The sequence below is a fragment of the Pogoniulus pusillus genome, chromosome 19, assembly GCF_015220805.1.
Source record: "Pogoniulus pusillus isolate bPogPus1 chromosome 19, bPogPus1.pri, whole genome shotgun sequence".
Taxonomy (NCBI): Eukaryota; Metazoa; Chordata; class Aves; order Piciformes; family Lybiidae; genus Pogoniulus; species Pogoniulus pusillus.
Window position 1 is genome coordinate 23,683,443 of NC_087282.1, and position 24,871 is coordinate 23,708,313.

Below are 24,871 nucleotides of genomic sequence, written 5' to 3' on the forward strand. Positions count from 1 at the left end.
TCTTTCTCTTTCTCTTTCTCTTTCTCTTTCTCTTTCTCTTTCTCTTTCTCTTTCTCTTTCTCTTTCTTTCTCTTTCTCTTTCTCTTTCTCTTTCTCTTTCCCTTTCCCTTTCTCTTTCTCTCCTTCCTCCTTTTCCACCTCCATTTTATTTTCTTTGCCCCTTCTCATTTGATTTCCCCTTCCTACTGTTATTTGCCTTTCCCTCTATCCACTCCCTTCACAGGATCACAGATGTTGGAAGTTGGAAAGAACCCAAAGACATCGTTGAGTCCAACCCCAAAGAGATCATTGAGTCCAATCCAGGCTAGCTCAGGGCACACAGGAACACATCCAGACAAGCCTGGGAAGGCTCCAGAGAAGGAGACTCCACAACCCCTCTGGGCAGCCTGTGCCAGGCTCTGGGACCCCTAAAGGAAAGAAATTCCCTCTTCTGTTGAGTTGGAACCTCCTGAGCTGCAGCATCCATCAGCTGCTCCTTGTGCTGAGCTGCAGCTTCCATCCACTGCTCCTTGTTCTATCCCAAGGAGCAGTGACCAGAGCCTGTCCCCTGCTCCTGACCCCAGAGCCTGTCCCCCTCCTGACCCCCAGCCCTCAGATAGTTATAAATATTTATTCGATCCTCTCTCAGTTCTCCTCTTCAGACTCTCAGCCCCAGGTCCCTCAGCCTCTCCTCACCAGGCAGTTCCAGTCCCCTCATCATCCTCACAGCCCTCCCTTGGACTCTCTCCAGCAGTTGCTGTCCCTTTTCAACTGGGGAGCCCCAAACTGAAGGCAGAAGTAAATATTGTTCACTTGTCACAGAACCACAGAATGAACCAGGTTGGAAAAGGCCTTTGAGTCCAACCTATCCCCTAAGCCCTTCTAATGAAACCGCCTGAAGCTCCTCATGGCCAGCAGGAACAGTAGCAGGTCCCCAAGGCTCTCCCCGAGGATTGACCTCCCTCTCCCCTCAGCACCTGCGTGACCTTGGCTGCAATCTCTGCAGCACCTGCAGAGCTGCGCTGGGCAGAGCATGGCAGCTGGCAGCTGGCAGAGCCGGGGCTGCTCCCCCTGTGCTAGGCACAGCAGGCCAAGGAGGAGTTCAGCCAGAGCCTGGACAGCTCTCGGGCCTTGGCACAGCTCCTGCAAGCTCTCTCTCCTCTGCCTGCTGCCTGCTGCCTGCTGCCTGCACCCTCCCCTCCCAACACCACCCACCCTCACCTGGGCAGCCCTGCCCCTGCTAGGGACCAGCCACAGCTGCCAGGCTCCTATGCCTGCATCGATTCCCTGACTTGGAATAAGGAGCAAGAGAGAGAAAAGTTGGATGCAGGAAACATTTATTGTGGCCCGAGGGGCAGGAGAGGTTGGCAGAGATGGGGGGGGCAAGAAGCAGTCACCAGGTGCTGGGGCAGGCAGGGAGCTGTTGCCCAGCTCATGGCCTGTAGCTGCAGAGGTTTCCTTGGTGCAGCAGTGCCGATGGTGAGGCTGGGGGCAGGGTCTGGGGCCGGTGTGAGCCTAGCAGGGCCCGCAGGTGTCCCAGAGCTTCCTGGTGTAGCGAGGCAGCAGGCAGGGGCTGCAGGCAGGAGCAGCTCTGGGGAAGGTGCAGAGCCCCCCCGAGCCCTGGGTGGCGCCGGCGCCGTAGAGGCCTCCCAGCCCCAGGGAGCCGCCAAAGGCAGGAGCTCCGGAGGAGCCAACCACGGCCTGCTGGGGGAAGGAGCTGAGGATGGGGCCGGGGAAGGTGACGACGACGGGGGGCGGCTGGATGAAGGCCGTGGAGTCGGGGCACTGGCGGGCACACAGCTCGTTGCAGCTCTCGGCGATGGGCTGGGGCACGGCCACGCTGGCTCGGGGCGGGCACAGCTCGGCCTTGGGCGGGCACAGGTCGTAGCAGGACATCTTTGTGGCCGAGAGCCGAGCCTGAGGCACGCAGAAACAAGGAGAGCAGTCAGCAGAGCCCAGGGCCACCCCCTGCCCGCAGTGCCCAACGCTGCCCCTCGTCCACACAGCCCCCTGAGTGCCCTGCTCCCAGCACCCTCCCCGTGCCCTCTCTCCGCACAGCCAGGGCACACAGAGCCCTCCCCAGAGCCTGTGCAGGGCCTGGCTTGCAGCGGCCCAGCCCTGGGCTCCTGCCTGCTCCTGCCCAGGCTCCCCCAGCCCTGGCTGCCCAAGCCTGCTGCCAGCGTGCCAGCTGCTGCCAGAGCCCTCCTGGCCACGGAGGCCTCACGCTGGCCCCTGCCACAGCACAGGGAGCCCCACAGGCACCCACCTGGGCTTGAGGCGAGCGGAGCGAGGCAGGAGCAGTGGATGGCAGTGCCCTGCCAGGGCAGAGCTTTTATGCTGTGGTGGCCAGCACGGGGTGGGGCTGGCAGGCTGGGGGCAGGTGGCTCTTGCTGGCCGTGCCCATGCCCCCTCCCTGCCTGGCACGGGGCTGTGCTGCTGACAGTGCTGCCTGCCCAGCCCCAAGCTGCTCCATCAGCCCCTGCAGTCACCCCGCTGGGGCTCCTGCCAGCTGCCACCTCATGCCTCACAGGGGCCCTGCTGGCTTTTCCTGCTCGGTGTCTGCCAGCGGGCAGCAGCGGCACCAAGGTGCCTGCAGCAGCTGCTGTGTGCCACAGCTCTTGGCCGGGGCCTTGGGGAGCATCTCCCAGCCCAGGGAACCATCCCCCCTCTGCCTGCAGTCTTTGGACATTGACCTTTGCAAGGCTGGGGGAGAAAAACCTCTCCTGCTCTGCCCTGAGCTGCAGGCAGATGGGAGCACACTTGCCCACGCTTCACACAGCCCCTGCCATGGGAGGACAGAGCTAAGGCCTGCAGAGGCCATGGGGGGAGTGCAGCATCTGTGCTAGGGAGGAAGAGTGAGGGGCCTGGGGCTGAACTGGCCGGCAGGAGAAGACTGAGTGGGGACCTGCTTAGTGCCTGGAAACGCTTCAGAGGAAGGGCTCAGGAGGGGGGGGCAGGCTGTGGCAGTGATGCCCACAGACAGGACAAGAGGCAAAAGCACAAGCGGCAACATGAGATATTTCATCGAACCATGAGGAGGAACTCACTGGCTCTCAGGGTGACGGCACTGGAAGGGCCTGCCCAGAGGGGTGACAGAGCCTCCATCTCTGGAGCCATTCCAGCCCCCCCTGCTCACTGTGGCTCTCCGAACAGAGCGCAGGGCAGGCTGAGAGCAAGGCCTTGGCCAGGAGCTGGCTGTGGGGACAGCCTCCACACCTGCTTGTCTGCATCCAGCTCCACCTGGCTGACCCACGCTGACTCCTCTGGCTGACTCTGCTCTGCTGATGCCCAGAGGTCCCTTCCAGCCCTATCGGTGCAGGCTCTGTCATTGCTCTGCTGAAGCATCCCCAAGAACCAGGAAGGGGAGGAAATGGAGGCAGAGGAATGTGCTGGTGTGGGGAGGGGAGGCTGACTCAGGCAGAGGGGCAGGATCCACACAGCCCTGTCCTCCTTGGCGGCAGGGAGTGGCCTCTCCTCCCATTGGCACAGCTGGTGCTGAGCAGCAGCACAGCCCCTATAAAAGCTGTGCCAGTGCCAGCCTGTGCCATCCCCTGCTCTGGCCACCTTCTCCTCGGGGAACAGGGTAAGTGTGGCAGTGCTGCTGCTGCTGCTGCTGCTGCTGCGCCCTGCGGCAGCCCCTGCCCCTCTGCCCGGGGCACTGCGCTCTGCTGCTGACCTGCCACCTGTGCCCTCTTGCAGAGCTCCCTTGCATCCCGACCAAAGATGTCCTGCTACGACCTGTGCCCGCCCAAGGCCGAGCTGTGCCCGCCCCGAGCCAGCGTGGCCGTGCCCCAGCCCATCGCCGAGAGCTGCAACGAGCTGTGTGCCCGCCAGTGCCCCGACTCCACGGCCTTCATCCAGCCGCCCCCCGTCGTCGTCACCTTCCCCGGCCCCATCCTCAGCTCCTTCCCCCAGCAGGCCGTGGTTGGCTCCTCCGGAGCTCCTGCCTTTGGCGGCTCCCTGGGGCTGGGAGGCCTCTACGGCGCCGGCGCCACCCAGGGCTCGGGGGGGCTCTGCACCTTCCCCAGAGCTGCTCCTGCCTGCAGCCCCTGCCTGCTGCCTCGCTACACCAGGAAGCTCTGGGACACCTGCGGGCCCTGCTAGGCTCACACCGGCCCCGGGCCCTGCCCCCAGCCTCACCATCGGCACTGCTGCACCAAGGAAACCTCTGCAGCTACAGGCCATGAGCTGGGCAACAGCTCCCTGCCTGCCCCAGCACCTGGTGACTGCTTCTTGCCCCCCCCCATCTCTGCCAACCTCTCCTGCCCCTCGGGCCACAATAAATGTTTCCTGCATCCAACTTTTCTCTCTCTTGCTCCTTATTCCAAGTCAGGGAATCGATGCAGGCATAGGAGCCTGGCAGGGCTGCCCAGGTGAGGGTGGGTGGTGTTGGGAGGGGAGGGTGCAGGCAGCAGGCAGCAGGCAGCAGGCAGAGGAGAGAGAGCTTGCAGGAGCTGTGCCAAGGCCCGAGAGCTGTCCAGGCTCTGGCTGAACTCCTTGGCCTGCTGTGCCTAGCACAGGGGGAGCAGCCCCGGCTCTGCCAGCTGCCAGCTGCCATGCTCTGCCCAGCGCAGCTCTGCAGGTGCTGCAGAGATTGCAGCCAAGGTCACGCAGGTGCTGAGGGGAGAGGGAGGTCAATCCTCGGGGAGAGCCTTGGGGACCTGCTACTGTTCCTGCTGGCCATGAGGAGCTTCAGGCGGTTTCATTAGAAGGGCTTAGGGGATAGGTTGGACTCAAAGGCCTTTTCCAACCTGGTTCATTCTGTGGTTCTGTGACAAGTGAACAATATTTACTTCTGCCTTCAGTTTGGGGCTCCCCAGTTGAAAAGGGACAGCAACTGCTGGAGAGAGTCCAAGGGAGGGCTGTGAGGATGATGAGGGGACTGGAACTGCCTGGTGAGGAGAGGCTGAGGGACCTGGGGCTGAGAGTCTGAAGAGGAGAACTGAGAGAGGATCGAATAAATATTTATAACTATCTGAGGGCTGGGGGTCAGGAGGGGGACAGGCTCTGGGGTCAGGAGCAGGGGACAGGCTCTGGTCACTGCTCCTTGGGATAGAACAAGGAGCAGTGGATGGAAGCTGCAGCTCAGCACAAGGAGCAGCTGATGGATGCTGCAGCTCAGGAGGTTCCAACTCAACAGAAGAGGGAATTTCTTTCCTTTAGGGGTCCCAGAGCCTGGCACAGGCTGCCCAGAGGGGTTGTGGAGTCTCCTTCTCTGGAGCCTTCCCAGGCTTGTCTGGATGTGTTCCTGTGTGCCCTGAGCTAGCCTGGATTGGACTCAATGATCTCTTTGGGGTTGGACTCAACGATGTCTTTGGGTTCTTTCCAACTTCCAACATCTGTGATCCTGTGAAGGGAGTGGATAGAGGGAAAGGCAAATAACAGTAGGAAGGGGAAATCAAATGAGAAGGGGCAAAGAAAATAAAATGGAGGTGGAAAAGGAGGAAGGAGAGAAAGAGAAAGGGAAAGGGAAAGGGAAAGGGAAAGGGAAAGGGAAAGGGAAAGAGAAAGAGAAAGAGAAAGAGAGAGAAAGAGAACGAGAAAGAGAAAGAGAAAGAGAAAGAGAAAGAGAAAGACAAACACAAAGAGAAAGAGAAAGACGAAGGGAAAATGAAAATGAAATCGGAAATAATGGAGAAGAGGAAGGGAAGGATGCAATGAGGTAGAAGAGGAGATTGAAGATGAAAGGCAAAGAGAGGATTAAGGTGGAGATGAAAATGAGAGGAAATGGAAAAGGGTAGAAGGAGGAAAAAATGCAGATAAAAAGGGGAGAAAATAAAGGGAAGCAGAAGAGGAAGAAGGATGAGAAAAGAGATGAAAGATAATGGAGCAGGACAAGAAGAGGAAGGCAAAAGGGAATGGAAAAGAGGTAGAGCAGGTGAAGATGACGCCTCCCATTCAGGATCACTGGGGGGTGTTCAGCAGCACAGAGGAAGCACAGAGGGCCGCGAGCCGTGGCAGCTGCTGGCCCTGGCTGAGCAGCTGAGCAGATGTGGGCAGGGCTCTTGGGGCTGAGGGGCACAAGAGTGTGTGGGCACAGGTGTCAGGGCTGTGAGGTGCCCCAGAGGCAGCTCAACCAGGCTCTGCTGAGGCTCAGACAGTGCTTTGGCACAGCTGGTGGGCACCAAGTGCAGGGTGAAGGAGCCCTGAGGCCATGCTGGGCCTGGCAAGGACAAGGAGAGAGGCAGAGGTCGGCTGCAGGATTGCTTTATTGCAGGGGCAGGAGGAGGGGCAGTGGAGGCAGAGCTGTGGGACAGAGGCAGGCAGCTGGCCCCTGCCTGCAGGCTCGCAGAGAGCTCTTCCTCCTGCAGGCTTGTGTCGGCTGTGGCTGCTGCAGAGACAAGCGAGTGGCCAGAGGAGCCATAGGCGAGTGGAGCCTGCGGTCAGGAGGCAGGAGCAGGAGAGGAGGAAGGAGCTGAAGGGCTCATGTGAGAGGTGCCCGTGGAGCTGAGGCTGCTGGGGCTGAGCCTAGCAGGGCCCGCAGGTGTCCCAGAGCTTCCTGGTGTAGCGAGGCAGCAGGCAGGGGCTGCAGGCAGGAGCAGCTCTGGGGAAGGTGCAGAGCCCCCCCGAGCCCTGGGTGGCGCCGGCGCCGTAGAGGCCTCCCAGCCCCAGGGAGCCGCCAAAGGCAGGAGCTCCGGAGGAGCCAACCACGGCCTGCTGGGGGAAGGAGCTGAGGATGGGGCCGGGGAAGGTGACGACGACGGGGGGCGGCTGGATGAAGGCCGTGGAGTCGGGGCACTGGCGGGCACACAGCTCGTTGCAGCTCTCGGCGATGGGCTGGGGCACGGCCACGCTGGCTCGGGGCGGGCACAGCTCGGCCTTGGGCGGGCACAGGTCGTAGCAGGACATCTTTGTGGCCGAGAGCCGAGCCTGAGGCACGCAGAAACAAGGAGAGCAGTCAGCAGAGCCCAGGGCCACCCCCTGCCCGCAGTGCCCAACGCTGCCCCTCGTCCACACAGCCCCCTGAGTGCCCTGCTCCCAGCACCCTCCCCGTGCCCTCTCTCCGCACAGCCAGGGCACACAGAGCCCTCCCCAGAGCCTGTGCAGGGCCTGGCTTGCAGCGGCCCAGCCCTGGGCTCCTGCCTGCTCCTGCCCAGGCTCCCCCAGCCCTGGCTGCCCAAGCCTGCTGCCAGCGTGCCAGCTGCTGCCAGAGCCCTCCTGGCCACGGAGGCCTCACGCTGGCCCCTGCCACAGCACAGGGAGCCCCACAGGCACCCACCTGGGCTTGAGGCGAGCGGAGCGAGGCAGGAGCAGTGGATGGCAGTGCCCTGCCAGGGCAGAGCTTTTATGCTGTGGTGGCCAGCACGGGGTGGGGCTGGCAGGCTGGGGGCAGGTGGCTCTTGCTGGCCGTGCCCATGCCCCCTCCCTGCCTGGCACGGGGCTGTGCTGCTGACAGTGCTGCCTGCCCAGCCCCAAGCTGCTCCATCAGCCCCTGCAGTCACCCCGCTGGGGCTCCTGCCAGCTGCCACCTCATGCCTCACAGGGGCCCTGCTGGCTTTTCCTGCTCGGTGTCTGCCAGCGGGCAGCAGCGGCACCAAGGTGCCTGCAGCAGCTGCTGTGTGCCACAGCTCTTGGCCGGGGCCTTGGGGAGCATCTCCCAGCCCAGGGAACCATCCCCCCTCTGCCTGCAGTCTTTGGACATTGACCTTTGCAAGGCTGGGGGAGAAAAACCTCTCCTGCTCTGCCCTGAGCTGCAGGCAGATGGGAGCACACTTGCCCACGCTTCACACAGCCCCTGCCATGGGAGGACAGAGCTAAGGCCTGCAGAGGCCATGGGGGGAGTGCAGCATCTGTGCTAGGGAGGAAGAGTGAGGGGCCTGGGGCTGAACTGGCCGGCAGGAGAAGACTGAGTGGGGACCTGCTTAGTGCCTGGAAACGCTTCAGAGGAAGGGCTCAGGAGGGGGGGGCAGGCTGTGGCAGTGATGCCCACAGACAGGACAAGAGGCAAAAGCACAAGCGGCAACATGAGATATTTCATCGAACCATGAGGAGGAACTCACTGGCTCTCAGGGTGACGGCACTGGAAGGGCCTGCCCAGAGGGGTGACAGAGCCTCCATCTCTGGAGCCATTCCAGCCCCCCCTGCTCACTGTGGCTCTCCGAACAGAGCGCAGGGCAGGCTGAGAGCAAGGCCTTGGCCAGGAGCTGGCTGTGGGGACAGCCTCCACACCTGCTTGTCTGCATCCAGCTCCACCTGGCTGACCCACGCTGACTCCTCTGGCTGACTCTGCTCTGCTGATGCCCAGAGGTCCCTTCCAGCCCTATCGGTGCAGGCTCTGTCATTGCTCTGCTGAAGCATCCCCAAGAACCAGGAAGGGGAGGAAATGGAGGCAGAGGAATGTGCTGGTGTGGGGAGGGGAGGCTGACTCAGGCAGAGGGGCAGGATCCACACAGCCCTGTCCTCCTTGGCGGCAGGGAGTGGCCTCTCCTCCCATTGGCACAGCTGGTGCTGAGCAGCAGCACAGCCCCTATAAAAGCTGTGCCAGTGCCAGCCTGTGCCATCCCCTGCTCTGGCCACCTTCTCCTCGGGGAACAGGGTAAGTGTGGCAGTGCTGCTGCTGCTGCTGCTGCTGCTGCGCCCTGCGGCAGCCCCTGCCCCTCTGCCCGGGGCACTGCGCTCTGCTGCTGACCTGCCACCTGTGCCCTCTTGCAGAGCTCCCTTGCATCCCGACCAAAGATGTCCTGCTACGACCTGTGCCCGCCCAAGGCCGAGCTGTGCCCGCCCCGAGCCAGCGTGGCCGTGCCCCAGCCCATCGCCGAGAGCTGCAACGAGCTGTGTGCCCGCCAGTGCCCCGACTCCACGGCCTTCATCCAGCCGCCCCCCGTCGTCGTCACCTTCCCCGGCCCCATCCTCAGCTCCTTCCCCCAGCAGGCCGTGGTTGGCTCCTCCGGAGCTCCTGCCTTTGGCGGCTCCCTGGGGCTGGGAGGCCTCTACGGCGCCGGCGCCACCCAGGGCTCGGGGGGGCTCTGCACCTTCCCCAGAGCTGCTCCTGCCTGCAGCCCCTGCCTGCTGCCTCGCTACACCAGGAAGCTCTGGGACACCTGCGGGCCCTGCTAGGCTCACACCGGCCCCGGGCCCTGCCCCCAGCCTCACCATCGGCACTGCTGCACCAAGGAAACCTCTGCAGCTACAGGCCATGAGCTGGGCAACAGCTCCCTGCCTGCCCCAGCACCTGGTGACTGCTTCTTGCCCCCCCCCATCTCTGCCAACCTCTCCTGCCCCTCGGGCCACAATAAATGTTTCCTGCATCCAACTTTTCTCTCTCTTGCTCCTTATTCCAAGTCAGGGAATCGATGCAGGCATAGGAGCCTGGCAGGGCTGCCCAGGTGAGGGTGGGTGGTGTTGGGAGGGGAGGGTGCAGGCAGCAGGCAGCAGGCAGCAGGCAGAGGAGAGAGAGCTTGCAGGAGCTGTGCCAAGGCCCGAGAGCTGTCCAGGCTCTGGCTGAACTCCTTGGCCTGCTGTGCCTAGCACAGGGGGAGCAGCCCCGGCTCTGCCAGCTGCCAGCTGCCATGCTCTGCCCAGCGCAGCTCTGCAGGTGCTGCAGAGATTGCAGCCAAGGTCACGCAGGTGCTGAGGGGAGAGGGAGGTCAATCCTCGGGGAGAGCCTTGGGGACCTGCTACTGTTCCTGCTGGCCATGAGGAGCTTCAGGCGGTTTCATTAGAAGGGCTTAGGGGATAGGTTGGACTCAAAGGCCTTTTCCAACCTGGTTCATTCTGTGGTTCTGTGACAAGTGAACAATATTTACTTCTGCCTTCAGTTTGGGGCTCCCCAGTTGAAAAGGGACAGCAACTGCTGGAGAGAGTCCAAGGGAGGGCTGTGAGGATGATGAGGGGACTGGAACTGCCTGGTGAGGAGAGGCTGAGGGACCTGGGGCTGAGAGTCTGAAGAGGAGAACTGAGAGAGGATCGAATAAATATTTATAACTATCTGAGGGCTGGGGGTCAGGAGGGGGACAGGCTCTGGGGTCAGGAGCAGGGGACAGGCTCTGGTCACTGCTCCTTGGGATAGAACAAGGAGCAGTGGATGGAAGCTGCAGCTCAGCACAAGGAGCAGCTGATGGATGCTGCAGCTCAGGAGGTTCCAACTCAACAGAAGAGGGAATTTCTTTCCTTTAGGGGTCCCAGAGCCTGGCACAGGCTGCCCAGAGGGGTTGTGGAGTCTCCTTCTCTGGAGCCTTCCCAGGCTTGTCTGGATGTGTTCCTGTGTGCCCTGAGCTAGCCTGGATTGGACTCAATGATCTCTTTGGGGTTGGACTCAACGATGTCTTTGGGTTCTTTCCAACTTCCAACATCTGTGATCCTGTGAAGGGAGTGGATAGAGGGAAAGGCAAATAACAGTAGGAAGGGGAAATCAAATGAGAAGGGGCAAAGAAAATAAAATGGAGGTGGAAAAGGAGGAAGGAGAGAAAGAGAAAGGGAAAGGGAAAGGGAAAGGGAAAGGGAAAGGGAAAGAGAAAGAGAAAGAGAAAGAAAGAGAAAGAGAAAGAGAAAGAGAAAGAGAAAGAGAAAGAGAAAGAGAAAGAGAAAGAGAAAGAGAAAGAGAAAGAGAAAGAGAAAGAGAAAGAGAAAGAGGAAGGGAAAATGAAATCGGAAATAATGGAGAAGAGGAAGGGAAGGATGCAATGAGGTAGAAGAGGAGATTGAAGATGAAAGGCAAAGAGAGGATTAAGGTGGAGATGAAAATGAGAGGAAATGGAAAAGGGTAGAAGGAGGAAAAAATGCAGATAAAAAGGGGAGAAAATAAAGGGAAGCAGAAGAGGAAGAAGGATGAGAAAAGAGATGAAAGATAATGGAGCAGGACAAGAAGAGGAAGGCAAAAGGGAATGGAAAAGAGGTAGAGCAGGTGAAGATGACGCCTCCCATTCAGGATCACTGGGGGGTGTTCAGCAGCACAGAGGAAGCACAGAGGGCCGCGAGCCGTGGCAGCTGCTGGCCCTGGCTGAGCAGCTGAGCAGATGTGGGCAGGGCTCTTGGGGCTGAGGGGCACAAGAGTGTGTGGGCACAGGTGTCAGGGCTGTGAGGTGCCCCAGAGGCAGCTCAACCAGGCTCTGCTGAGGCTCAGACAGTGCTTTGGCACAGCTGGTGGGCACCAAGTGCAGGGTGAAGGAGCCCTGAGGCCATGCTGGGCCTGGCAAGGACAAGGAGAGAGGCAGAGGTCGGCTGCAGGATTGCTTTATTGCAGGGGCAGGAGGAGGGGCAGTGGAGGCAGAGCTGTGGGACAGAGGCAGGCAGCTGGCCCCTGCCTGCAGGCTCGCAGAGAGCTCTTCCTCCTGCAGGCTTGTGTCGGCTGTGGCTGCTGCAGAGACAAGCGAGTGGCCAGAGGAGCCATAGGCGAGTGGAGCCTGCGGTCAGGAGGCAGGAGCAGGAGAGGAGGAAGGAGCTGAAGGGCTCATGTGAGAGGTGCCCGTGGAGCTGAGGCTGCTGGGGCTGAGCCTAGCAGGGCCCGCAGGTGTCCCAGAGCTTCCTGGTGTAGCGAGGCAGCAGGCAGGGGCTGCAGGCAGGAGCAGCTCTGGGGAAGGTGCAGAGCCCCCCCGAGCCCTGGGTGGCGCCGGCGCCGTAGAGGCCTCCCAGCCCCAGGGAGCCGCCAAAGGCAGGAGCTCCGGAGGAGCCAACCACGGCCTGCTGGGGGAAGGAGCTGAGGATGGGGCCGGGGAAGGTGACGACGACGGGGGGCGGCTGGATGAAGGCCGTGGAGTCGGGGCACTGGCGGGCACACAGCTCGTTGCAGCTCTCGGCGATGGGCTGGGGCACGGCCACGCTGGCTCGGGGCGGGCACAGCTCGGCCTTGGGCGGGCACAGGTCGTAGCAGGACATCTTTGTGGCCGAGAGCCGAGCCTGAGGCACGCAGAAACAAGGAGAGCAGTCAGCAGAGCCCAGGGCCACCCCCTGCCCGCAGTGCCCAACGCTGCCCCTCGTCCACACAGCCCCCTGAGTGCCCTGCTCCCAGCACCCTCCCCGTGCCCTCTCTCCGCACAGCCAGGGCACACAGAGCCCTCCCCAGAGCCTGTGCAGGGCCTGGCTTGCAGCGGCCCAGCCCTGGGCTCCTGCCTGCTCCTGCCCAGGCTCCCCCAGCCCTGGCTGCCCAAGCCTGCTGCCAGCGTGCCAGCTGCTGCCAGAGCCCTCCTGGCCACGGAGGCCTCACGCTGGCCCCTGCCACAGCACAGGGAGCCCCACAGGCACCCACCTGGGCTTGAGGCGAGCGGAGCGAGGCAGGAGCAGTGGATGGCAGTGCCCTGCCAGGGCAGAGCTTTTATGCTGTGGTGGCCAGCACGGGGTGGGGCTGGCAGGCTGGGGGCAGGTGGCTCTTGCTGGCCGTGCCCATGCCCCCTCCCTGCCTGGCACGGGGCTGTGCTGCTGACAGTGCTGCCTGCCCAGCCCCAAGCTGCTCCATCAGCCCCTGCAGTCACCCCGCTGGGGCTCCTGCCAGCTGCCACCTCATGCCTCACAGGGGCCCTGCTGGCTTTTCCTGCTCGGTGTCTGCCAGCGGGCAGCAGCGGCACCAAGGTGCCTGCAGCAGCTGCTGTGTGCCACAGCTCTTGGCCGGGGCCTTGGGGAGCATCTCCCAGCCCAGGGAACCATCCCCCCTCTGCCTGCAGTCTTTGGACATTGACCTTTGCAAGGCTGGGGGAGAAAAACCTCTCCTGCTCTGCCCTGAGCTGCAGGCAGATGGGAGCACACTTGCCCACGCTTCACACAGCCCCTGCCATGGGAGGACAGAGCTAAGGCCTGCAGAGGCCATGGGGGGAGTGCAGCATCTGTGCTAGGGAGGAAGAGTGAGGGGCCTGGGGCTGAACTGGCCGGCAGGAGAAGACTGAGTGGGGACCTGCTTAGTGCCTGGAAACGCTTCAGAGGAAGGGCTCAGGAGGGGGGGGCAGGCTGTGGCAGTGATGCCCACAGACAGGACAAGAGGCAAAAGCACAAGCGGCAACATGAGATATTTCATCGAACCATGAGGAGGAACTCACTGGCTCTCAGGGTGACGGCACTGGAAGGGCCTGCCCAGAGGGGTGACAGAGCCTCCATCTCTGGAGCCATTCCAGCCCCCCCTGCTCACTGTGGCTCTCCGAACAGAGCGCAGGGCAGGCTGAGAGCAAGGCCTTGGCCAGGAGCTGGCTGTGGGGACAGCCTCCACACCTGCTTGTCTGCATCCAGCTCCACCTGGCTGACCCACGCTGACTCCTCTGGCTGACTCTGCTCTGCTGATGCCCAGAGGTCCCTTCCAGCCCTATCGGTGCAGGCTCTGTCATTGCTCTGCTGAAGCATCCCCAAGAACCAGGAAGGGGAGGAAATGGAGGCAGAGGAATGTGCTGGTGTGGGGAGGGGAGGCTGACTCAGGCAGAGGGGCAGGATCCACACAGCCCTGTCCTCCTTGGCGGCAGGGAGTGGCCTCTCCTCCCATTGGCACAGCTGGTGCTGAGCAGCAGCACAGCCCCTATAAAAGCTGTGCCAGTGCCAGCCTGTGCCATCCCCTGCTCTGGCCACCTTCTCCTCGGGGAACAGGGTAAGTGTGGCAGTGCTGCTGCTGCTGCTGCTGCTGCTGCGCCCTGCGGCAGCCCCTGCCCCTCTGCCCGGGGCACTGCGCTCTGCTGCTGACCTGCCACCTGTGCCCTCTTGCAGAGCTCCCTTGCATCCCGACCAAAGATGTCCTGCTACGACCTGTGCCCGCCCAAGGCCGAGCTGTGCCCGCCCCGAGCCAGCGTGGCCGTGCCCCAGCCCATCGCCGAGAGCTGCAACGAGCTGTGTGCCCGCCAGTGCCCCGACTCCACGGCCTTCATCCAGCCGCCCCCCGTCGTCGTCACCTTCCCCGGCCCCATCCTCAGCTCCTTCCCCCAGCAGGCCGTGGTTGGCTCCTCCGGAGCTCCTGCCTTTGGCGGCTCCCTGGGGCTGGGAGGCCTCTACGGCGCCGGCGCCACCCAGGGCTCGGGGGGGCTCTGCACCTTCCCCAGAGCTGCTCCTGCCTGCAGCCCCTGCCTGCTGCCTCGCTACACCAGGAAGCTCTGGGACACCTGCGGGCCCTGCTAGGCTCACACCGGCCCCAAGCATCTCCAGAGGGCACTGCAGCCAGAGGAGATGCTCTGGAGAAGGTCTCTCCGCCTGCCCCAACCCCTGCCATCCAGGGTGCCTCTCTGGTGTGCACTGTCTCTCTGAGTTTTCTCTGTCCCTCTGGGCATATTAAATTGTTTCTGCATCCACTTTTTGCCTCATTTTCTCCTGATTTGAACCTGGGTCCTTTTGGCAGGGCTGTCTCTGAACCTCTTCTGGGGTAAGCTGAGGTCCTTTCTTCTTGTGCTGGCTCCAGCTGCCGAGGCTCCCACTGAGCACTCTGCTGTGCTGCCAGGCTGAGGAGCTGAGGTTGTTCAGCCTGAAGAGGAGAAGAGTCCAGGGGGACTCAGGCGTTTAGAGAACCTCGGCCTGAGGAACCTGAGTGCCCAATCCCTTTGCTCCTGCAGCTCCCGTGGAATGCCAGGCACTGGCAGCAGAGGTGGCTCCAGGCACTCCTGACGTGAGCTGTGAACTCAGCCTGAGTGGGCACCCAGCCCAGACACTGCTCCACGATGGCCTTAGCTGGGTGCTGAGAGCTGTCAGCAGTCTCCTTATCTTGGGCTGGGCACTTGTCTGACACAGCACCTTGGGTGCTCCCTGGCACCTGCCTGCTGCCGCCTCGTGGAGAGGATCAGAGAATGGCTCAGGTGGGAAGGGAGCTCAGAGCTCATCTGCTCCAACCCCCTGCCATGGGCAGGAACACCTCCAGCCTGGCCTTGAACACCCCCAGGCATGGGGCAGCCACAGCCTCCCTGGGCAGCCTCCTCCAGACTCTCCCCACCCTGGTACTGAGGAACTTCCTAAGAGGTGATCAGTGCAGAAGCTGGCAGTTGGAGCTCAGACAAGAGGGAATGGCCTCAGGTTGCCCCAGGGGAGGTTCAGGTTGGCCATTAGGAACAATTTCTGCCTCTTGAGAGTTGTCCAGGCCTGAGCCAGGCTGCCCAGGGCGGTGGTGGAGCCCCCATGCCTGGAGGCGTTTGCAAGCCCTGGAGCTGAGGTGCCGAGAACCGTGGTTGGGCACCAGGCTTGGCAGAGTTAGGGCACGGCTGGGCTCAGTGACCTTGGAGGTCTCTCCAGGACTTTGTGACCTGTGTCCTGTTTGCCTAGGGGGTGACACCGAAGTGCCCTGCAGGGGTCAGACCTGGCCGTGCCCAGCCAGCGGCGGATTGACCTGCAGAGCTGTCCCTGGGAAGGTTCCCTGCTGGGACAGGCAGATCCTGGGCACTTCGTCAGCTCTTCCCCGCCTGCCCGACCCAGCTTAGAGACGCAGCCACAACCTCCCCGAGGCAAGGAGGCAGAGATCAACCAAAGGAAAGAGGAGGAAGTGCCAGTGCGTGGCTCAGCCTCGCCTCCTGCCCCATTGCTCGCCTCCTGCCCCATTATTGCTCACCTCCTGCCCCATTGCTCACCTCCCTGCTGCTGCTCCTTTCCAGGCTGTGCTTTGATGGATCTCCAGGCCACGCCTTTTGCTCTTTCTCTCTGAGCACATCTCAGGGACCTCCAGCGCTGGCACAAGGAGGAATTTCAGCACTGAGTTGGTGGTGAGAACTCCCTGGGCCAACTGCTGCAAGTCTGACACCAGAACGGTGTGGGGCAGTGGACAAGGTCAGCTCAGGACCCTTCAGATAGCTAAAGGGTGGGGGGCAAGAGCCTGGGGCCAGACTCTGCTCAGTGGTGCCCAGGGGCCAGGTTGAAGGGCACAGGGCACAAAGTGGAGCCCAAGAGGTTGCAGCTGAGCAGGAGAAAGCTGTTTGGTGAGGGTGCTGGAGGCCTGAAGTAGGCTGCCCAGAGGTGTTGTGGAGTCTCTTTGTCTGGAGAGCTTCCAACCCCAGCTGGGCACTGTGTTCCTGGGCAAGCTGCTGTGGGTGTCCTGCTGGAGCTGAGGGTGCAGGAGATGCTCTCCAGAGGTCCCTTCCCACCCCTCCTCACTGGGATGCTTTAACAGTCTGGGTAGTTAACTTCCTTAGCAGCAGGACTGTGCACGGCCAAGGCTGTGGGGTGCCCCAGAGGCAGCTCAACCAGGCTCTGCTGGGGCTCAGACAGTGCCCTTGGCATGGCTGGTGGGCACCAAGTGCAGGGTGAAGGAGCCCTGAGGCCATGCTGGGCCTGGCAAGGACACAGAGAGAAGCAGAGGTTGGCTTCAGGATTGCTTTATTGCAAGGGCAGGAGGAGGGGCAGTGGAGGCAGAGCTGTGGGGAAGAGGCAGAGCTGTGGGGCAGAGGCAGGCAGCTGGTCCCTGCCTGCAGGCTCACAGAGAGCTCTTCCTGCAGGATGCTCCATCTGGGGACAGTCTCAGGGAGGAGGCAGTGCCCAGAGACCAATGTCCACCATTTGGGTGCTGGCAGAGGCGAGGAGGGGATGGAAGAAATGAGGAAGGGAAGAGAAGTGCAACTGATGGAGCTGTTTCTAACTCCACTGTGTGGAGTGGAAGTCTTGGATGCTCTTCCCCTTCCTCAGAAGCTCAGTGGAGGATCAGGAGTGGGTCAGAGGCTTTCCAGAGGTGCTTTAGCCAAGGGCTGCTGCTGCAGGACCTAGCAGGGCCCACAGCTGCCACAGCGGTACCTGCTGAACCGGTAGGAGGAAGGGCTGCAGGAGCCAGAGCCAAAGGATCTGCCATAGCCATACAGGCCCCTGTAGCCCAGGGAGGAGCACCCAAAGCCTCCCAGACCCTCATAGCCCAGGGAGGAGCCCACATAGCCTCCCAGACCCCCATAGCCCAGGGAGCCTCCAGAGGCCCCAAGGACAGGAGCTCCAGAGGATCCCACCATGGAGCTCTGGGGGAAGGAGAGGTCTGGGAGAAGGGCGAGGGGAGAAGGATCAGGCAAAACCAGAGGGCAACACTAAGATGCAAGAGAGATTTTATTGCAGCTCCAGGGGGCGGGGGGCAGGGAGAAGAGCAGGGCTGTGGCCAAGGGCAAGTCACAAGTCCTGGCAGCAGGCAGAGGGACAGCAAGCAGGAGCTGTGCCAAGGCAGCAGGCACCAGGACAGGCCTCCAGCATCGGGAGGCAAAGTCTTGCAGGGAAGCTGAGATGCAGATGGGAAGGGCAGAGCTGGGCCCAAGGCGAGCAGCAGACCCCTTGTGCAGGGCAGTGCTGCAGGGGGTCCTTCCTTGGGGGGTCGAGCCGGGACATGCCAGGGGCATCTCTGGAGGTCTTCATCTGTGGCTGGCAGCAGTGTGGGGCTCAGCAGGGCCCACAGTCGCCGTTCAGGTAGTGGTGGCCTTGGCGCCAGCCCTGTGGCCGTAGCCCCCAAAGCCTCCACAGCCTCCATAGCCCCCACAGCCCCCAAAGCCTCCATTGCCACCAAGGCCTCCATAGCCTCCATAGGCCCCAAAAGTGCCACCATAGCCTCCCCTGATCCCAGGGGCTCCTGCAGAGCCAGCAGGGCTGTACTGCGGGAAGGCGCTCCTGATGGGCTTGGGGAAGGTGAACGCAGGCGTGGAGGGCTGGATCAGGATGCTGGAGTCAGGGCACTGCATCAGGGCGCTGCATCAGGGTGCTGCATCAGGGTGCTGCAGTCAGGGCGCTGCATCAGGGCACTGCATCAGGGCACTGCATCAGGGCGCTGCATCAGGGCGCTGCATCAGGGCGCTGGAGTCAGGGCGCTGCATCAGGGCGCTGCATCAGGGCACTGGAGTCAGGGCACTGGAGTCAGGGCACCGTATCAGGGCGCTGCATCAGGGCACTGGAGTCAGGGCGCTGTATCAGGGTGCTGCATCAGGGCGCTGGAGTCAGGGCGCTGGAGTCAGGGCACTGGAGTCAGGGCGCTGCATCAGGGTGCTGCATCAGGGCGCTGCAGTCAGGGCGCTGGAGTCAGGGCGCTGCATCAGGGCACTGGAGTCAGGGCGTTGGAGTCAGGGCGCTGCATCAGGGTGCTGCATCAGGGCGCTGGAGTCAGGGCGTTGGAGTCAGGGCGCTGCATCAGGGCACTGGAGTCAGGGCACTGGAGTCAGGGCACTGTATCAGGGCGCTGCATCAGGGTGCTGCATCAGGGCGCTGGAGTCAGGGCGCTGCCGCACGCAGGGCTCGTTGGCGCTGTCGGCCAGGGGCTGGGGCCGGCTGATGCCGCAGGCAGAGGTGGGGCACAGGTCGCAGCAGGACGCCTCGCAGGGTGCAGGGTGGGCTGCAAGAGTTGGTTTGGCACTGTTTACACACAGGCCAAAGCTAAGGAGCAAGCTGCAGGCAGGAGAGCTTTGGAGGGCACCAGCCCAGCCCTGCCTGTCACCGCTGAAGCAGAACAGCAAAGCAGATCACTGAGGAGCTTCGGTGAGTCAGAGGCTCGGCAGGGGCTGAGTGGGGCTCCCAGAGTGCTGCTAGGCAGAGTTTCATCACTCTGCCTTCCACTGATCCCCTTCGTGCTGAGCTTTGTCAGAGTAGGGATTAAAAGCCTTTGTCTGCTCAGATGTGCTCTGCAAATGCTTTGCTGAGCCCATTACAGGGAGCTGCAGAGATTAGCATCCCCAGCTTCAAGCACTGAATCAGGGCTCTGAGATACTCGGAGCAGCTCAACACCAGTCTGGCCTCTGAGATCTTCTGAAGAAGCCTCACCTCAGACTACTTGGCCACATTAACACGGAGAACCCAGGGCTCGACCTGGAAGCTTCTGGAATCCCTTTCATGAATCCCTAACCCATCACAGCCTCCCTCTTCAGTGCATTCCTTACAGAGCATTTCCAACACCTCTCAGTTCCTCTGTGTCTTGCTCACCCTGAGCCAGAGCCTGGTGTCTGCAAGAGCACCTGGAGGGGTCTGCAGTGAACTGGAGGCAATCACAGAGTGGTTTTGGTTGGAAGAGACCTTTGAGATCGACTCCAGCTGTGCCCTAACTTCACCAAGACTGGTGCCAAACCAGGGACCTCCAACAGGAGCTCTGCTCCTCAGCTCAGCATTTCCCTCGGCCATGAAGGTTCAAACTTGCCCAACTCATTTCCAGTGTCCCACAGAGACAGAGCAGAGGAACCCAGCTGGGCCCAGGCATCCCAGACCATCACCTGATGGCAAACTGGAACAGGCTGCCCATAGAGGTGGGACATGCTCCATGGCTGCTCCATCCCAGCCAGGTTGTTTGGGGCTCTGAGCAGCCTGCTCCAGTTGGGGATGTCCCAGCTGGCTGTGGGGGGGTTGGGCTGGGTGACCTCAAAAGGTCCCTTCCAACCTAAAGCCTAAACTTCATTTTCTGCTGTATCAAGAGACTTTGAAATTGAACAGCAGCCCTGAATGCCAGGAGCAGCTGCTCACAACAGCTCCAACCCCTCTAGGTGAGAAGACAAATCCTACCAAAGCTCTGCTCATTGGTCCTTGGTGGCAGCCCCCACACCAGGTCAAGCTGCAGAGCACAAAGCTCTGCCAGCAGCTGCAAGAAGCAGATTGAGACTCACTCAATGCGCTGAGGAGGAGTGGAGAGAGCAGGTTGGAAGAGCCCTGAGTGGAGGAGACCTTTTATACAGCTGGGGCTGCCTGAGGGCTGAGGCTCAGCCCAGGAAGCAGAGCTCCTTAGTTGAGGCAGCACATTTTTGGGTATTGACAACTCTGCTACGTGATGAAATTGGGTTTGAGCTTTCTGTTTGTGTTTGCTGCTTGACTCCAACCAGGGCTGCATGTGGGCAGGACAGCAGCCCAGCCTCTGTCACCTGAGGCAGTGCTGGGCAAAGCGGATGCCCCTGGCAGCCAAAAGCCATGACTCAGGCCATGAGCATCAGTTTCTGTCATCTCTGCAGTTTCACCATCCTTATCTCACTGCTTTGTGTGACATTGCTGTGAGAACTGCTGTGAGATGTCTTCCAGCCCTTATGGGCACTTTCTGGCACTCAAAAAGGTGCTCAGGTTGTCAGGAGCAGCTGAAATCCTAACCACAGAATCATAGAGCCATAGCATCAGCCAGGGTTGGAAGGGGGGTTCAGTTCCAACCCCCTGCCATGGCAGGGACACCTCACACCAGAGCAGGCTGCCCACAGCCTCATCCAGCCTGGCCTCAAACCCCTCCAGGGATGAGGCTTCCACCACCTCCCTGGGCAACCCCTGCCAGGCTCTCACCATCCTCCTGCTCAACAACTTCTTCCTCACCTCCACTCTGACTCTCCTCATTTCCAGCTTGGTTCCATCCCCCCCAGTCCTATCACTACCTGACAGCCTAAAAAGTCCCTCCCCAGCTCTCTTGTAGCCCCCTGCAGACACTGCAAGGTCACAATGAGGTCTCCTGGGAGCCTTCTCCTCTCCAGCCTGCACAGCCCCAACTGCCTCAGCCTCTGCTCAGAGCAGAGCAGCTCCAGCCCTCTGCTCCTCCTCATGGCCCTTCCCTGCACACAGGAGTGCTCCCATAACACACTCCTGCAGTGTCCCCATGGGAATGCAGTGGGAATGCTCAAAGCCCTCAGTTGGCTCCACAGCTGTCACAGGATGCCTCTTTCTGAAGCTCTCTTGGATTTCTAACTTGCTCCTCAGACCACAGAATCGTGGCATGGGTCGGGTTGGAAGGGACCCTAAAGCTCGTCCAGGTCCAACCCCCTGCCACGGGCACCTTCCACCAGCCCAGGCTGCTCAGGGCCCCATCCAAGCTGGCCTTGAACACTTCCAGGGAGGGGGCAGCCACAGCCTCCCTGGGCAACCTGTGCAGAGACTCTCCACCCTCACTGCCAGGAATTTCTTCCTCACCTCCAGTCTCAATTTGCCCCCCTCAAGCTTCAGTCCAATCCCTCCCATCCCATCCCAACAGGACCTTGCAACCAGTCTCTTGCAGCTCCCCCACCCCGGATTAGCTTTCAGCAGAGACCAATTAAGCCTTGGGAATCCACTGGGACAGGCCAAGGCTGCCTTCTGCTGAGGCTTCTCTCTGCTTGTGCTGCTGCTGCCACACTCCCTCAGCATGGTGTTTACCACAATTACCACTGTGATTGTCTCCAGACCGCACATTACTGCCCAATTATGAGCTCGCCCAAAGCTGCAGGCACATCCAGAGCTCTCCAGAAGCCTCTCAGAGTTTTACAAGGACATTCCAAGGGATTTTCAAGTGCCTCAGTAGCATCCATCAGCAGCTTCTGTGTCACAGCTCTGTCAAAACCACTCCTGGCTGTCCCCATGATTAGGGGAGCTGATCACATCAGGTGGGCATGGCAAGGCCACCTGGGGCTGGCCCCTTCTGCGGCCTTCTTTGCCTTGACCAGCAAAAAGGGAGGGTTTTGTGTTTCCAGAGCACAGGGCTCCTAAACCTGCCTTTGGCACCTCAGCTGTGGGCCAGGAGAAGCTGTGCCAGGGTACAGGGCAGGTCTGTGGTCGTGCCAGGGCTTTCAGTAGCCACAAAACAGAGAATCATGGAAAGGCTCAGAGCTCATCTCCTCCAACCACCTCACCATGCCCAGGGACACCTCTCAGCTACGCTCAGCTGCTCAGGGCCTCATCCAGCCTGGCCTTGAACACCCCCAGGCAGGAGCCAGCCACAGCCTCCCTGGGCAGCCTGTGCCAGGCTCTCCCCACCCTGCTACTGCACAACTCCTTCCTCAGCTCCAGCCTAACCCTGCTCTGCCTCAGCTCCAAACCATTCCCCCTTGGCCTGGCTCAGACCCCCTCATGCAAAGTCTCTCTGCAGCCTTCCTGCAGGATCCCTTCAGGCACTGGCAGGCAGCTCGAGGCTCTCCCTGGAGTCTTCTCCAGGCTGCCCAAGCCCAGCTCCCTCAGCCTGTCCTATCCTCTGTCTGCTTGGGACCTCAGGGCAGTGCCATCTTCTCAGGGGTCCTCAGAGAAGTGCCAGTTTGTCTGCAGGTATCCTGCTGGTGGCACCCAAAGGAAGGTCTGTCCTGATGGCACCCTGCTTCTGCAGGACTCCCCAGTGAATCAACTCCCTGCACTCCCTCCTCCGACACCAAGGGCAGCATGCAGTGGTAAAGCTGAATTCCCCAGATGAGGCTGGAGGTGATGAAGAGCTGTGAGGTGGGGCAGGAGCTCAGGCTCTGTGTGGGTTGCAGCAGCAACAAGGCAAAGCCACTTTCAGCACTTTGAGGAGCTTCATGTCCTGCAATTTGGGGTTGGTCCCTAATTAGGAGCTCACGCAGAGGATGCCCAACACCCCCCAGGCAATCAGCAGGGCTATATAAGAGCTCCTTGCTCTGAGCCTTTCCATCCACTCCTCTCCTCTCCATCTCCCTGCTGAGTTGGGTAAGTCAAACTCCTCTGCGCTTGCTGCCCAGAGGTCAGGACCAAGCTCTCCTCAGCCTCCAGCAGGCTGCCAGGGACCTGGAGATCATTTCCTGCTGCCAATATTTGGTCGCTTGTCCACTGCCAGATGCTCTAAAGACAGTTGCAGGGGAGGGGATAAATCAAAGCCGTTTGGGTCACCAACTTGTGCCATTACTGCTTCATTCCTTGAGGGTTGGGTGCTGAGGGCCAAGGTCTGGCAGTGGACTCAGGGAAAACAGCAGCAGGAGCTTCCTTTGCTTCCCCAGGTCCTCCCTGAGCCCCTGCCGGGCTGCTCCTTCCCCACCTAACAGTTGAGTGTTCTTGACTGCTAACAGCAATGTCTTGCAGCCCACCCTGCACCCTGCGAGATGTCCTGCTACGACCTGTGCCCCACCTCTGCCTGCGGCATCAGCCGGCCCCAGCCCCTGGCCGACAGCGCCAACGAGCCCTGCGTGCGGCAGTGCCCTGACTCCAGCGCCCTGATCCAGCCCCCCCCGGTGGTGGTCACCTTCCCTGGGCCCATCCTCAGCTCCTTCCCCCAGAGCTCCGTGGTGGGATCCTCTGGAGCTCCTGTCCTTGGGGCTTCTGGAGGCTCCCTGGGCTATGGGGGTCTGGGAGGCTATGGGGGCTCCTCCCTGGGCTATGGGGGTCTGGGAGGCTATGGGGGTCTGTATGGCTATGGAGGCTCCTCCCTGGGCTATGGGGGTCTGTATGGCTATGGAGGCTCCTCCCTGGGCTATGGAGGTCTGTATGGCTATGGAGGCTCCTCCCTAGGCTATGGGGGTCTGGGGAGCTGTGGAGGCTCCTCCCTAGGCTATGGGGGTCTGTATGGCTATGGAGGCTCCTCCCTGGGCTACAGGGGCCTGTATGGCTACGGCAGATCCTTTGGCTCTGGCTCCTGCAGCCCTTCCTCCTACCGGTTCAGCAGGTACCGCCGTGGCAGCTGTGGGCCCTGCTAGGTCCTGCAGCAGCAGCCCAAAGCAGCTTTAGCCCTGATAGGTCCAAGCTAAGGAGCTCTTCCCTTCCACCTCCACTTCTAAGATCGTTTAGCTGAGTCCCAGTCAACCCTTCTGGAACATCTCCTCTTTACTCCTCCTCTGACTTCCTCTCCTCTCACATTTCCACACTGCTTGGGGCAAACTGCAGTCAAAACTGCTCAGAGTTTGTGCAGATCAACCTCGGAGACCCAGGAGGAAGCAAACCACCAATTCATGTGACTGGAGAGCACTGCTGTGCTCCTTGGAGTCTCTGAGTGAGTTTCCCTCTCCTCACTGTCATTAAAAGCTTCTTGCATCAAAGCTGCCAGGCTCTGCTCTTCCTTTCTCATGGTTTCACCCTTGCTGTTTGCCTTGGAGGAGCCAAACCTGTGCAGCTCTCAGCAGCGCTTTGAGCTATTGATGTGCTGCCCAAAGCCACCAAGGGGCACATCCCTGCTAGGGACCAGCCACAGCTGCCAGGCTCCTATACCTGCATCGATTCCCTGACTTGGAATAAGGAGCAAGAGAGAGAAAAGTTGGATGCAGAAAACATTTATTGTGGCCCGAGGGGCAGGAGAGGTTGCCAGAGACAGGGGGGGCAAGAGGCAGTCGCCAGGTGCTGGGGCAGGCCAATGCCCCCACGCGTGGGCTGCCAGCTGCATTACCCTGGCACCCTGCTAGGAGCTCTCTTGCTTTCCCCAGGCCTCGGGGCTGGTTTGACCACACTGAATGGCTCAGGTCAGTGCACAAGCAAATGCTCTTTCCCCAGCCCTCAGCAAGCCTCTTTGGGTGAGACAGGCCACTCTGCAGAGATGGGTAAAGGGTTAACCCTCCTGGGGGAGTGCTCTTGACCCTGACCCCAGGTCCTCCTGCCTCCTCCCACGGCCGGGGCTGGCTGCCAGCCTTACTCCAGCTGTAGTGCTTAGCCCATTCCCACCTCCTGTCTAGCCCCCTATAACAACAGAGGCACCCCGGGTTTGGTCTCTCTTGCCCTGCCTACTTGCCTGCCAGCACCACCCCCCTATTCCTGCTGCTCTTTGCTTTTCCACGGGGCCATCAGCTCACCAGGTGCACAATCCTGCTGCCATCAATCTGGTTGTACAGATGCATTTTGTATCTTCTTTTCCCCTCCTTGTGCCTATTTGTGTCTCCCCTACCTCAAATACCTTTTATTTATGCTTAAAGTTCTCTCTTTTAATTGCAAATGGAAGTGAGGCTGTTTATTTGGGTGTGATTTACCTTCTCCTCTCTACATCCAATTCCTTTCCTCTGAAAAAAGGGAAAGGCATCCTATACATTGCTCTTGCTTCTATTAACTCATCCCAGTGCCTGACCACTCTGGCTGGGGAAAAACTGCTCCTGCTGTCCAGTCTAAACCTGCCCAGGGGCAGCTTGAGACCATTCCCTCTTGCTCTGTCTCCAGTTCCCTGTGAGCAGACCCTAGCAGCAGCCTCTCCACAGCCTCCTCTCAGGTGGCTGCAGCCAGCCATGAGCTCTGCCCTCAGCCTCCTCTCTTTCACACTCACCAGCCCCAGCTCCCTCAGCCTCTCCTCACCAGATTTACTCTCCAGGCCCTTCCTTGCCCTCCTCTGCTCTGGCTCCAGCACCTCCACATCTCTCTTGCACTGAGTGCCCAAAACTGAACACAACCCTGGAGCCGTGGCCTCAGCAGAGCAGGGTCCAAGCACAGTGAAGAATTCCTT

The 24,871-nt window shown here is 60.8% G+C and overlaps 8 protein-coding genes across 11 annotated transcripts; 4 read left to right on the forward strand and 4 right to left on the reverse strand.

Moving 5' to 3' along the window:
• Window positions 1–1,350: 1,350 nt before the first annotated feature.
• On the reverse strand, window positions 1,351–1,893 carry LOC135183727 (scale keratin-like). The gene has a single exon (XM_064158905.1). It carries the CDS (start codon window positions 1,873–1,875, stop codon window positions 1,495–1,497), a length of 381 nt encoding a protein of 126 aa, XP_064014975.1. The 5' UTR covers window positions 1,876–1,893; the 3' UTR covers window positions 1,351–1,494.
• A 1,650-nt stretch (window positions 1,894–3,543) lies between these two features.
• Window positions 3,544–4,212, forward strand: LOC135183728 (scale keratin-like). Its single transcript, XM_064158907.1, has 2 exons — window positions 3,544–3,562; window positions 3,679–4,212. Exon 2 carries the CDS (start codon window positions 3,703–3,705, stop codon window positions 4,081–4,083), a length of 381 nt encoding a protein of 126 aa, XP_064014977.1. The 5' UTR covers window positions 3,544–3,562; window positions 3,679–3,702; the 3' UTR covers window positions 4,084–4,212.
• Window positions 4,213–6,062: 1,850 nt separating this feature from the next.
• On the reverse strand, window positions 6,063–6,846 carry LOC135183729 (scale keratin-like). The gene has a single exon (XM_064158908.1). It carries the CDS (start codon window positions 6,826–6,828, stop codon window positions 6,448–6,450), a length of 381 nt encoding a protein of 126 aa, XP_064014978.1. The 5' UTR covers window positions 6,829–6,846; the 3' UTR covers window positions 6,063–6,447.
• Window positions 6,847–8,496: 1,650 nt separating this feature from the next.
• Window positions 8,497–9,165, forward strand: LOC135183730 (scale keratin-like). The gene is made up of 2 exons (XM_064158909.1): window positions 8,497–8,515; window positions 8,632–9,165. The coding sequence occupies exon 2, from the start codon at window positions 8,656–8,658 to the stop codon at window positions 9,034–9,036; it is 381 nt and encodes a 126-aa protein (XP_064014979.1). The 5' UTR covers window positions 8,497–8,515; window positions 8,632–8,655; the 3' UTR covers window positions 9,037–9,165.
• A 1,862-nt stretch (window positions 9,166–11,027) lies between these two features.
• LOC135183731 (scale keratin-like) lies at window positions 11,028–11,811 on the reverse strand. The gene has a single exon (XM_064158910.1). The coding sequence runs from the start codon at window positions 11,791–11,793 to the stop codon at window positions 11,413–11,415; it is 381 nt and encodes a 126-aa protein (XP_064014980.1). The 5' UTR covers window positions 11,794–11,811; the 3' UTR covers window positions 11,028–11,412.
• A 1,650-nt stretch (window positions 11,812–13,461) lies between these two features.
• On the forward strand, window positions 13,462–14,001 carry LOC135183733 (scale keratin-like). Its single transcript, XM_064158916.1, has 2 exons — window positions 13,462–13,480; window positions 13,597–14,001. Exon 2 carries the CDS (start codon window positions 13,621–13,623, stop codon window positions 13,999–14,001), a length of 381 nt encoding a protein of 126 aa, XP_064014986.1. The 5' UTR covers window positions 13,462–13,480; window positions 13,597–13,620.
• A 2,552-nt stretch (window positions 14,002–16,553) lies between these two features.
• LOC135183749 (scale keratin-like) lies at window positions 16,554–18,641 on the reverse strand. The gene is made up of 4 exons (XM_064158933.1): window positions 18,571–18,641; window positions 18,037–18,249; window positions 17,264–17,508; window positions 16,554–16,747 (listed from the first exon to the last, which is right to left on the reverse strand). Exons 1-4 carry the CDS (start codon window positions 18,639–18,641, stop codon window positions 16,554–16,556), a joined length of 723 nt encoding a protein of 240 aa, XP_064015003.1.
• A 3,918-nt stretch (window positions 18,642–22,559) lies between these two features.
• LOC135183732 (scale keratin) lies at window positions 22,560–23,150 on the forward strand. 4 transcript variants are annotated; one of them, XM_064158913.1, is made up of 3 exons: window positions 22,560–22,800; window positions 22,876–22,953; window positions 22,993–23,150. In XM_064158913.1, exons 1-3 carry the CDS (start codon window positions 22,560–22,562, stop codon window positions 23,148–23,150), a joined length of 477 nt encoding a protein of 158 aa, XP_064014983.1. The 4 variants fall into 4 exon arrangements, with proteins under 4 accessions (XP_064014983.1, XP_064014985.1, XP_064014982.1 ...); XM_064158915.1 differs by lacking the exon at window positions 22,876–22,953 and having other exon boundaries at window positions 22,560–22,791; window positions 23,005–23,150; XM_064158912.1 differs by having other exon boundaries at window positions 22,560–22,782; window positions 22,876–23,150.
• Window positions 23,151–24,871: the final 1,721 nt, after the last annotated feature.

What these genes read in the sequence shown, in the direction of transcription:
- LOC135183727 (XM_064158905.1), bottom strand. Translation starts at nt 1,875, where the DNA reads ATGTCCTGCTACGACCTGTGCCCGCCCAAGGCCGAGCTGTGCCCGCCC.
- LOC135183728 (XM_064158907.1), top strand. Translation starts at nt 3,703, where the DNA reads ATGTCCTGCTACGACCTGTGCCCGCCCAAGGCCGAGCTGTGCCCGCCC.
- LOC135183729 (XM_064158908.1), bottom strand. Translation starts at nt 6,828, where the DNA reads ATGTCCTGCTACGACCTGTGCCCGCCCAAGGCCGAGCTGTGCCCGCCC.
- LOC135183730 (XM_064158909.1), top strand. Translation starts at nt 8,656, where the DNA reads ATGTCCTGCTACGACCTGTGCCCGCCCAAGGCCGAGCTGTGCCCGCCC.
- LOC135183731 (XM_064158910.1), bottom strand. Translation starts at nt 11,793, where the DNA reads ATGTCCTGCTACGACCTGTGCCCGCCCAAGGCCGAGCTGTGCCCGCCC.
- LOC135183733 (XM_064158916.1), top strand. Translation starts at nt 13,621, where the DNA reads ATGTCCTGCTACGACCTGTGCCCGCCCAAGGCCGAGCTGTGCCCGCCC.
- LOC135183749 (XM_064158933.1), bottom strand. Translation starts at nt 18,641, where the DNA reads ATGAAAGGGATTCCAGAAGCTTCCAGGTCGAGCCCTGGGTTCTCCGTG. An exon ending in ATGTGGCCAAGTAGTCTGAG is followed by an intron (nt 18,250 to 18,570) that starts GTGAGGCTTCTT and finishes GTTCTGCTTCAG; the next exon opens with CGGTGACAGGCAGGGCTGGG. An exon ending in TGGAGGCTTTGGGGGCTACG is followed by an intron (nt 16,748 to 17,263) that starts GCCACAGGGCTG and finishes GGGCCTCTGGAG; the next exon opens with GCTCCCTGGGCTATGGGGGT.
- LOC135183732 (XM_064158911.1), top strand. Translation starts at nt 22,560, where the DNA reads ATGTCCTGCTACGACCTGTGCCCCACCTCTGCCTGCGGCATCAGCCGG.